This window comes from Podarcis pityusensis (assembly GCF_964106645.2).
Source record: "Podarcis pityusensis genome assembly, chromosome: 2".
Classification (NCBI taxonomy): Eukaryota; Metazoa; Chordata; class Lepidosauria; order Squamata; family Lacertidae; genus Podarcis; species Podarcis pityusensis.
In genome coordinates, this window is record NC_138029.1 from 12,476,173 (window position 1) to 12,487,759 (window position 11,587).

Consider the following 11,587-nt stretch of genomic DNA (forward strand, 5'->3'; position numbering starts at 1 on the left):
CGGCCAATAAAGCGAGATGAGCACCGCAACCCCAGAGTCGGCCACGACTGGACCTAATGGTCAGGGGTCCCTTTACCTTTACTTAATAATAAAAAGCAAAGCGTTTCGAAAACTGAAGTATGGTACCAATATGTTTATTATCACAACCAAATTAAACATGTATTAACAATTTCTGCTAAAAATGTGATATTAACAACGTGTCACTTATGTGAATTGCATATTATGCTTATCAAAGTAAGAAATAAAAAGTGTTGCTGACCCCCCAGTGGCGACTATACATTCTGTTTTGGTGCCCACAACCCAGGTCTCAGAAGCCATTTGGCTCCTAGCTTTTCCATCCCAGTTTCTAACACTGTCTGAAGGATCATGGTTCTATTCAAATCATGAGTGCAATTGCCTGTCAGCCACCAGTTAACAAAATACAGAATACAAAACTAATATTAATAAATGTGACAGGATCCTGTCAGACTTTAGAGTGAGCCAAGGAGCCTGTCATATTTGTAACCTCTCTCCCAAAGTTAATAATAATAATTTATTATTTGTACCACACCCATCTGATTGGATTGCCCCAGCCACTAACTTAGAGTTATAGTCTGTGTTGAGTTGCACCAGGGGAGGCTAGACATACATTGCTGTACGCACTCAGTCAGAAATGCTCTGGTAAACACTGCTGAATTCTGAGGATAAGCAATCCGAGAATAAGGAATGAGTTTCTTTCACAAGCTATTGTTTGACTAGGAAAGAAACATCTAGTCAAAGTGCAAATGGAGAGCTGGAAAAGTACTCAAGTCTCTGGAGAACTTATAAATCCATGAGAACTCTGGTATTTACACATTTGAAAGGGGTGACGGTGAAAGAGCAGACACTTCAGCTATCAGCAGAATAAGACATTTCTGGGGTTCAGGAAAACCACACAATATAATGACATGCCTATGTTAGTCTCCACCTGACAGCATTGCACAGTCAAGTCTGATATCACTACATGGAAGGACTGCGTATATTACAAGAAGTCCACCAAAAGGAGAACTGTTTGTACCACAAGGTGTCATCTTAACTGCATCATGATATTTCTTTGCTAGCTCTCTGCCTCTTCTGTGGCTCCACTTTCCTTTGTCCAACTTGGGGCTGCAGTCTTTGGCTAGGGATTAATTTTCGTGAATCATCTGAAAGCCATTGTGCAAGCCAACTGTATTATGTCAGTAAGGTACTACAGTTGCCATCTGATTATTTTTATTAATAAGACTGATCTTTGTTTTTGTTTTTTCCATTGTGTGGTTTCCAGCTCTTATGCATGTTCTCTCTCTTTCAGTATACAGTGGTACCTCGGGTTAAGTACTTAATTTGTTCCAGAGGCCCTGTTCTTAACCTGAAGACCACTTTAGCTAATGGGGCCTCCTACTGCCGCCGCACCGCCGGAGCACGATTTCTGTTCTTATCCTGAAGCAAAGTTCTTAACCTGAAGCACTATTTCTGGGTTAGCGGAGTCTGTAACCTGAAGCGTATGTAATCCGAGGTACTACTGTACCAGCAGGAGCTGACATTGCTGAATTCAAGGATAAAGTATGCAAAAAAAAAAAAAAAAACCAACCATATATTATTTTGCTCTCCCAATTTGTTCCCCTTTTCCTTGACTGAAGAACCCTAAAATTTAAGTTGAAAGAGAAGGCATAAAGCAGACTCAGGTCCCAGAGGCACTGTTCTGCTGGGGAAGGGCCTTCTCCCTTCAAAGCATGGGGAAGCTTCCTTGCCCCCAACAGCCAGTACAGTGGTACCTTGAGTTAAGAACTTAATTTGTTCTGGAGGTCCGTTCTTAACCTGAAACTGTTCATAATCTGAGGTTCCACTTCAGCTAATGGGGCCTCCTGCTGCCGCTGCGTGATTTATGTTCTCATGCTGAAGCAAAGTTCTTAACCTGAGGTACTATTTCTGGGTTAGTGGAGTCTATAACCTGAAGCGTCTGTAACCTGAAGTGTCTGTAAGCCGAGGTACCACTGTATATCAGACTTTCTTCCCATTGTTCTCAGTAGAACCAAGTACTCAGGACAGAATGTTGCCTTTTGATTGATGCAGGAGTCCAAGATCCCATTCCCCACCCCGTACATGAAACTCCTCCACAGGCAAGTTCCTTTCTCAATGTGATATACCTCTCAAAAACGAAAACAAATACTATGCATACCGAAAACCACCACACTCAAGAATTGGGAGGGAAGGTGGCAGATAAAAGACTCCATTTTCTGGGAGTCATCCAAGTGGTTAAATGCTCAATGTGTTTATAGTGCAGGATATGATTTATTTATAGTGCTGGATATTACTACTTGGTTTATGGACTGATTACTGTGGAAGTGTGTTGAGCTTCTGAAGTTTGATACCAGTGAATCTTTGCTTAATTTCAGTTGAAATTGAGTAACACCTGCAGGATAGGTACAAAAGGAGTATGCTATTTCTAGTAAAAAGTATTAGCAGAGGATAAATGATCTGCCTTCTACTCGGCAGCCACCTGTGCCTTCTTAAGGATGCCCATAAACAATAAAAAAGAGAACTAAGAAACCAGTGTTATTCACTGTGTCTTGGTAAGTCACTTTAAGAACAAATGACCATAACAGCTTCCAGAGCAGGAAATTATGCCTAGGGAAATCTAGAGTATTCTTAAAAGCAAGACTGCAGCCATTTTTATTTATTTTTTGTTCTACAAATGAAAGAAAACAAGAAAGCCTCAAGCAAGATTGCATTGTATTAAAAATAAATAAATAGACCTATTCTTTCCTAAATATCTAAAGCATCTGGTGCTTTAGAAATGAGAGTCATGAAAGCTCTGACTCAGAAAAAGGGAAGTACGTAAACAGAAAGCAAAGGAAGAGCCTTAGGTCCTAAATAATCTCTGCCTTCATAAGAGACCATTTTCCCCCCCCCCAGAAAATTGAAATCTTTCTTATTCCAATTTTGAATGCCTTCACTGCCTCTTTTCAAGTACTGTACTGTGGAATATTTATTGCAGTTGTGAGGGAATTTTGCAAAGTCATGGACAAAACCTGCTCACCTTGCGCTTCAGAAACTGCAGTCGCTTACCAGATGTAATATATGAAACGCGTTTATTTTACTTTTTAAAACATCCTAAGAAAAGGATGAGCAAGAGGTAGAGAAGTAAAGATAATGAGCCCTGTGTGCTTTCACAGGCTGTCTTCTAGAGCTTCAACAAACAGATCACTGGAAGCATATGGAGTTGCTGGGTCAGAGGATTTACTAATGAACAACTCACGTAGAATCATAGAATTATGGAGTTGGAAGGGACCAAGAGGGTCATCTAGTTCAACCCTATGCAATGCAGGAATCATTTGCCCAACATGGGACTTAAATCCACAACCCAGAGATTAAGATTCTCATGCTCTACCGACTGAGCTACCCCAGTTAGGTTGAACACACTAGGGTTTGATAAGGTTACTACTGACAGGTGGTTATGCTTTACTACTGCCAGGACAGCAGCCTTTTTCCTTGGGACATGTTTTTACACTGAGGAAACAGAAACCCTGCACTCAACTGTGTTATTACATAATAATGACAATACTAAACCTAACCATTTCAGGATTATTAATGGACAAGCAAGACATAAATATTATAAATCAAATAACCTGTTTTATTTTAATGGTCTAGTTCAGATTTCCCCTACCTAGTTCCCTCCAGATGTTTTGGACTACAACTCCCATAATCTCTTGGCCATCTGCCATGTTGGCTGGAGTTGATCAGAATTTGTACTCCATAGGGTACTTGTTGAGGAAGGCTGGTCTAATTTGATCAAAATGTTTGCTATACCTTTAGAGAGACCATCGCTTGCCGTTGACTGGTATGCTAAAGCAATAAAAGGAAGAACACTTAAAAGAACAGAATGGGAATGCAGTAGAAACGTCAAGATAGAACTAGAACTCTGGACAAAAAACTGGGTCCCCCCCATAGACCCTGGAAACTGTCCTTTTCCTGTGTCTTGTTTTAGGCTGAGCTTTCTAAAGTTTTGAAAACTGTCCCTATGAAGCAAGGAGGATGAGGGAGTTTTTGCATACATATTCTTTAAAACCAAGAAAACAAATTACATATAGATTCCACGACCAATGGACATATCACAGCTGAACGGCCTGAAGTGTATTATGTGCTTTTGCTGTGATATAAAAGCAATTTCCCACCTATAACTGAGAAGGAAAGGTTGCCCAGCCACAAGTTTGGCTCCTCAAAAGCATTTTAGCAGTGGTATGTTAAGTGGAGTGGGCATGCACAGACAGAAGACAGCCGCTAAGGCAGAAGGGTCTTCGGAAAGTCTATGTTCTTTGTTCTGGAAGGGAAGGAATTCTCAGAGCTTAGATGCATCCCTACTAGGAAGGTAATGGAAAAGTTCAGAAGTTAAACCCCACCCCACCCTTGCAACGGGAATACAGACAGCAGATCAGAAGATCTCACCCAAGATAATGCTGTCTTTCTGCAGAGGGCAGTTTATATCTGCCAGCAGGAGTCCGAGCCAATTAAGGGATTCCTATATAAATCTGTTCAGGCACAGACTAGTGAACAAGCTGTGACCCAGAGGGAGCTGCATCCAACCTCTGCAACCACGTTTTCTGTGCTTTCTTCTGTAAGCTAGGGAGGACAGCTATACTGCTAGCCTGGATTTAGATTGTTCTCTTGTGTGGATACTGAAGCTACATATAAAGAATATCCTAATAACGTTCCCGATTTCAGACTCGTGTCATTTGGAGGCACTGTCAGATGGCTCAGTGAATGCAGCCTACTTTAAACAGACCTTGATGTTTAGCTTGACTTGTATGCACCCAACAATAAGGGCAATTAAGGTGGCAAGGCCAGCCAAACACCTCCATGTCATTTTAACCTGGTTATCAGGATCTGGGTGATGCAATCCAGCCAACGGCCAGCTTGCCAGCAAAACTCAGTGGGACGATAACTCACCATGGAAGAAACGTGAATCATGCCATCTGACTTGGGAGGTCCAAACCGTGCAAAGGTTTCTCAAAGCAGCACTTGCCTATAGTACTAGAAAACGTTTTTTCCTCTTAGAGGTGTGCCAAATTAAACTGAGATACACATTCTCCTTTGGCCATCACTCAAGTCGATTTGACAAAAGCAGGAATACTGGCCCCTTCAGGGGACCCAAATTGTAACATAAGGGACTTGGGACGAAACTGTGACTATGGAATAGGAGTTATGAGAAGGACCTGCTGCATGTAGCAGACCCACTGCCAATCAGCAGAGAGAGTTTCCTACAAGATATAAAACCCCAACAAGCACCTGTTTGTTTTGGCATCATCTTGTGCTTTTTACACACCTTAACTTGTTTAAAGTTAACACAACATGGCTGTGAATTCATTTACTTACTTACTTACTTACTTACTTACTTATTTACAGTACTAACTATATTTATATACTGTCTTTCTGCCCAAACACTCAAATATATGCAATGGATTTTCATGCACATACTTTCTGAAAGAGATCCTATCAATTACTGATATGGGGTTGTTTGCGTTTATTATTTTTACCCTGTTTTTCCTGTGTTTGGACACACAAAGTAGCTTACAGAATTAAACAGACAAAAACCACCACTAAAACTAATGTGGAAAGCTCTGGAGATCAGGGCTCTATTAGTTCCAGTGACAACAATGCAGGCTTCTTCCTCTTTGAGGGCTCCTTCTTAGGCCCAGTGTGGATATATCCTTAGTCTCCAACTAAGGTTATGTCTGTCATGGTTATCTGTCCTGATGCCCCTGCAGCTAGACTGCAAAAGCAAAGTTGAAGACTTGGAACTGGTTTCATTTTGAGGCTTACTGTCCCTACTGCAGAGTTTGAGCTATCAAAGAGACCACTCTGAAACACTGCTCCTTGTACAGTGGTACCTTGGGTTAAGTACTTAATTCGTTCTGGAGGTCCGTTCTTAATCTGAAACTGTTCTTAACCTGAAGCACCACTTTAGCTAATGGGGCCTCCTTCTGCTGCTGGAGCATAATTTCTGTTCTTATCCTGAAGCAAAGTTCTTAACCTGAAGCACTATTTCTGGGTTAGCGGAGTCTGCAACCTGAAGCGTGTGTAACCTGAAGCATATGTAACCCGAGGTACCACTGTAGTGACTCCCAAACTTATTTGATCACTCACTGTCCATTATCTAGCCTCAAGAACTTTATGCTGCACATTAACCTGTTTGTCCTTCTGAATATCCACATAGAGTTCCAAGGAACACCCAAAAAGAGAAAATGCTGCATAACACCTAGGAACAAAGAAAGGGGGTTCTTTCAAACAGTCAAGGCTGCCAGAGTTGCAGATCCACATTATACTTATTCAGGCATTTGTAATAAGGTCTAACTAAAATGAAAGTGCATGCACAAACACTCTAGCTCTTGCATCCTCCAGGTCTATCATTCTCCATGTGTTCCAATACATCTGCCTGCAGCAGGGAAGGCTCCTGTACTCATGGAAGCTTCCCTTTGTTCTGGAACCCTGCTTTTCCAGTTTTCCAAAATGCATGGGAACTCAACAAGTGCAAGTGGTTTCCCAAGTGCAGGCTGCTGCCCTAGAACACACAAAGGACAACAGGATTCGGAATGCAGAGCTAGTTAGTGTGTTCATGTACACTTTCCCTTCCTAGCATACCGTATTTTTTGCCCCATAGGGCGCACCGCCCCACAGGAGGCACCTAGGTTTTTTTGGGGGGGGGGAAATAAAGGGGAAAAAATCATTTCCCCCCCAGGCGTGGGGCTGGCGCGGGGGAAGCCCGAGCTTCCCCCGACCCCAGCCCCCAGAACAGCCTGCTATCCGCAAGCCTAGGGAGCCCGGCGCGAAGTCGTGCTGGTCTCCCCAGGCTTGCGCAGAGGTACGCGTAGCCCGGGCGTGCTCTTCAGCGCGTCCCAGGCTTCGGAATGCAGGCAGCTCTGCGCGAAGCCTGGGGCTGCAGGCAGCTCCGCGCAGCCCTCGGGAGCCTGGTGCGACTTCGTGCCGGGCTCCCAAGGGCTGCGCAGAGCTTCCTGAATCCTGGAGAGCGAGAGGGGTCGGTGCGCACCGACCCCTCTCGCTCTCCAGGCTTCAGCGAAAGCCTGCATTTGCCCCATAGGATGCACACACATTTCCCCTTCATTTTTGGAGGGGAAAAAGTGCGTCCTATAGGGCAAAAAATACGGTATTTTGGTTAGTCATATACAAACACCTGAACAGACTACTCTCAACTCAAAACCCCATTCTTTAAGAGAAGAGCAGTGGACTGAGTTGTTGATGGGCAGAGTATTTGGTAAAGAGTTTACAGGAACAGTAGCAGAGCTGAGATTATAACCAGCACACCATCTCTTTCCGAAAGAAGAAAGGTGCACTTCTGTATGGCTGATTGAGGCTGGGTGGATCTCTGAATCTTATATACAGTACTTCTAATTGCACAAGAACAGCTCTTGGCTGTGCCCAAGCACACCCAAAGTTTCTCCTACACTCTTAAAATACAAATCAGGACAAGATAAGGAAACCACTCTTAGGTAAACCTTATGCAAACAAGAGCTTACTTCCTCCATTAATGCAAGCTTACACCCTGCTAAAGCTCTTGCTTTCTTCACCTGTAAACCAGAAGAATCCTTGGGGGAAAACAGGTTCTGCCATCCCCATTACAGAATCCCAGCTCAGAGTACCTATTAAAACCTGAATGTGACATTTTATTGGCAAGTACGGTCTAACATGTGTAAGCAAGAGACACATGCTCTTTAAAAACCACACAGTGGGTGGAATTTGCTCAATGTACCACTAAGTGGGGTAGTGTTTGAGGAATTAGGTCCACTCATGCAATGGGACTCCCCCCCCCAATGCACTTTTAAAGCTGTTCTGGGGTTCCCCCAACAAGTTAGTTGTATCCCACCCAATGTTTTTGAGGCCATGGAATACGTATCACTAGAACTAACACTATCAGCATATATGCTGTGACTTGATGTTGAATTAAGTATATCCGGCCAAAGAGCACACTCAAGAACTTGGCACTTCCTTTACACAACTCGGATAAAGCAATACAAGTGTAGAAAATACAGAAGACCAGGCTCCCCTCTTTGCAGCTAGCAACTGATGTCACGTAGCTGCAACAGGCATCGCAGATGGAAAACTAAGATAAGGCAGCCCTTCTCCTGCTACTGGCAATTATTGTTTGAAGAAGCAGCAGAAAAAGAGAACAGCAATTAAAAAGGAAGAGGGGAACACAGCTGGGAGAAGAAATAGTGGATTGGGAGCATAAAGATGAAGAGCTTATATTGCCAATGTAGGCAAGTGCCCACCTCAATCCCACCACACATTTTGTGCATACCTGCTTTCCCAAAGGTATGAATAGGACCAGAGACTTATACTGTAAAGGAAAGTTACCAAGGGAAGGGTGACACCTTTCTACAATGTACTGTGCAGTTGCCCCCAACGCATTTTTTTCCACCACTAAAAAAGCACCTGTTTGAACTTTCAGGGAACGGTGATTGGAGCCAAGCTTTTATTACCTTTACCAGCAGAAGGCACACATTTTGTTTTATTGCAGTGTTTTTTTAGATGAGTATTTTATTATGTTAGGTTATTTGTATGCTTGCTCTGGGCTCCTTTGGGAGGAAATGAATGTAACAAAAAATAAATAAATAAAACATTAATTGCTCCTTTCTACAATGTACTGTCCAGTTGCCCCCCAACACATTTTTTTTCCAACACTAAAAAAAACCACCTGTTTGAACTTTCAGGGAACAGTGATTGGAGCCAAGCTTTTATTACCTTTACCAGCAGAAAGCACAAATTTTGTTTTATTGCAGTGTTTCTTTAGATGAGCATTTTATTATTTTAGGTCATCTGTATGCTTGCTCTCGGTTCCTTTGGGAGGAAATGAATGTAACAAATAATAAATAAATAAAACATTAATTACTCCTTTGTAGTTATCAACACTTGTGAAAAACATTCACATATTGTATATGGTTGAAACTGAAGCCAGACACATCCCTGGAGACCCTTGCATATCCAGGGTGGTTCTCAATCACACCAGATTTGAGCAGATCCAAATACTACATCCCAATAATTACACTCACTGTAAGCAAGACAAATACTCCACAGGTAGGACCCACAATTTGCCTCCCCCCTGCTCAAACATCTACAATTTTAGCCCAGCATTGTAAGTATCACAGAGACAGCTGAAATCTCCAGACACCCACATAATACAATTAAGAGTGCTGGAAATGCAATTACTCCCTGAAGAGAAAGAACAGGCACCACCACAAGAAGCAAAATTAAAAGAGAAATAAAAAGCTAAAAATAAAAAGGAAAAGGGGGAAGGTATTTGGGAGAGGATTAGGAGCAGAGAGATGAAGAGCTTACTCGGGTCACTACAAGTCTGGCTCATCTGGCTTTTGTTTCAGACCCAAGTTAAGTATGTCCTAATTTTAACTTCACTATCTACTTGCCCTGCTGCATATCTGTACTACGCAGAAACAGAAGAGATTTCCTCAGTCATCAAAATTTAGTCAAAGTACAGCAACAGAGCAGGCAGAAGTCAGGAATGGGGAAAAGGTAAATAAGCCCAAATAAATGCTCTGGGATTAGCCATTTGCAATCGATTGGTTAGGGAATATAGTGAGTCTGGAGTTCAAATAAAATTGTCAAATGGCCCTTTATCCTAGGGAAAAAGCCACAGCCAGACTTTTCAGCAAGACAACAGCAAACAGCATATTGAACTTTCAATAAAAGGCAGAAAATTAGACTGTAGCAAAGGAGAACACAGATCACGAAGAAAAAATGGGCACTTGGAAAATAGCCCAATAGAAAGAGACTGCTTTCAAGAAATATCACTTGTTACAGGATGTCTGTGCATGTTGTGTTTGTTGCCTCTAATACATCCCACAACTTTATCACTGCAATCTTGCAGCAAAAGAAAAGAAAATGCTTACTAGGAAGCTGCACTACTTTCCAAATACATTAGACTAGAGGCCTACTTTGCCCTTCCAACATTCCACCATGCTGGGGTGTGAGCCAGTCAGCAAACATTAATTTATAGATTCATGCATTGTTTCCCTTCCATGAAACAACTGCTAGTATTTCTTCCACTTTAAGAAAAACTAGCAACCAGCAGCATGACGTTGATTACTCATGTTAAGGGATACTCCATCCCAACTTCACCCTTTTGACAGCTGACCCTTTTGCCCTCTAAGCATCCTAGGAGAAGCTTAAAGGTGATCAAGTTGTTTAATAAGGGCTGGGGATCTCACAAGAGGTGGGAAAGGAGGCACAGTTTCCTAGCTTAGCTACATTTCCACCAACATGCACCAGTTTAGCTGCTTCAATCCACCTGCTATAAAAAGGAACCAGAATATGCCTGCTGCACCTTTCCCCTAGATACCAAACTGGGGAGGGAGCATACAACCACCCCTGTCAGAGGGAATGAGCAGTTTCCCATCCAAAGGTCACGTGAACAGGAAAAAGCCAAGTCTGCAATTGCCAAGGCCTGATATTCCCAAAACATATGATGATGGAAATCTCAAAATGAAGTCAACCCTCTTAATGGGAAGAGAGGAGAAAGGGATATATTACACAGCAACAGTTTCTTCTTTTACCTCTTACCCACCAACCAACCACAGCAGTTCACCATTTCGTTGTCTTTCTCTCTTTCTCCACCCCCACCAATAAAGATCCCTTTCCCTTTAAGATTTCATACGGGAGGGGAAAACAGCAGCCTAACGGGTAATAAAGTAGAGAACATCTTTCAACAAGCCTAGACCTAACGCAACGTCCTCTGAAAGAGAAACGTGGAAGTGGAGCGGTGGATAAGGCGGTAGATAAGGCAGTCCCATCCCAAGGACACAGATGTACCCAGCAGAGGCCCCACTCCCACTACAATCGCGTTACGAGACCCCGCGCCCTACGAATTCCCATAATATTGGAGCTGGAAGGGGGGTCCCCCCCCAGGGTCATCTAGCCCAACCCCCTGCAATACAGGAATCTTTTTTATTTTTGCCCAGCGTGGGGCTCGAACCCACCGACCCTGAGATTTAAAAGCCCGACGGATCCGATACGGGAACAGCCAAGTTGCACAGAACCAGGGCAAGGCGAACCCCCCCCCCCCGCACTGCAACGGCAGATCCCAAGGGATCCGGAAGATCCCGAGAAGATCCCAGCTGCTGCTCCTTAGCAAGAGTTGGGACGCAACCCCCACCACTCAAACACGCGCTACACAGCCTCCCACCCCTCGCGAGGCCTCCGGGCAAGTCTCGTGGAGGGCGCGGCCCTTTAAGGGCGGCCTGTCAGAGGCCCCGGGAAGGGCGAAATGGCCGGCGGGGGAGGCGAGAAAGGGAATTTCACCTCACCTTGGCACCCAAGAGGCGCGCGGCCGCCCTGCTGCTGGCAGTCAACAAGGTCATGGCGAGCGAGGAGCGGCGAGAACCTGACGCGGCGGCGGCGAAGGGGCGAAAACCAGCGGCCGCCTCGAGGAGAAGAGGAAGTCCGGGGGTGGGCGGGGGGGGAGAGAAGGGAAGCAGGCCAGACCAAGGTTGAAGAGCGGCAGCAGACGCCTGAGGAAAGGAGCGGCAGCGGCTGCGCCCGGCAGGGTCCTCACAACGCGGCG

At 44.0% G+C, this 11,587-nt stretch overlaps 1 protein-coding gene across 1 annotated transcript in view; it reads right to left on the reverse strand.

The window, feature by feature from the left end:
• Nucleotides 1-11,587, reverse strand: part of CS (citrate synthase) — a 33,796-nt gene extending 22,209 nt beyond the window's left edge. The window contains exon 1 of the mRNA XM_080994734.1: nucleotides 11,331-11,587. Coding sequence (XP_080850860.1) covers nucleotides 11,331-11,384 — 54 coding nt within the window. The 5' untranslated portion in view covers nucleotides 11,385-11,587. The remainder of the gene's footprint in view (nucleotides 1-11,330) is intronic.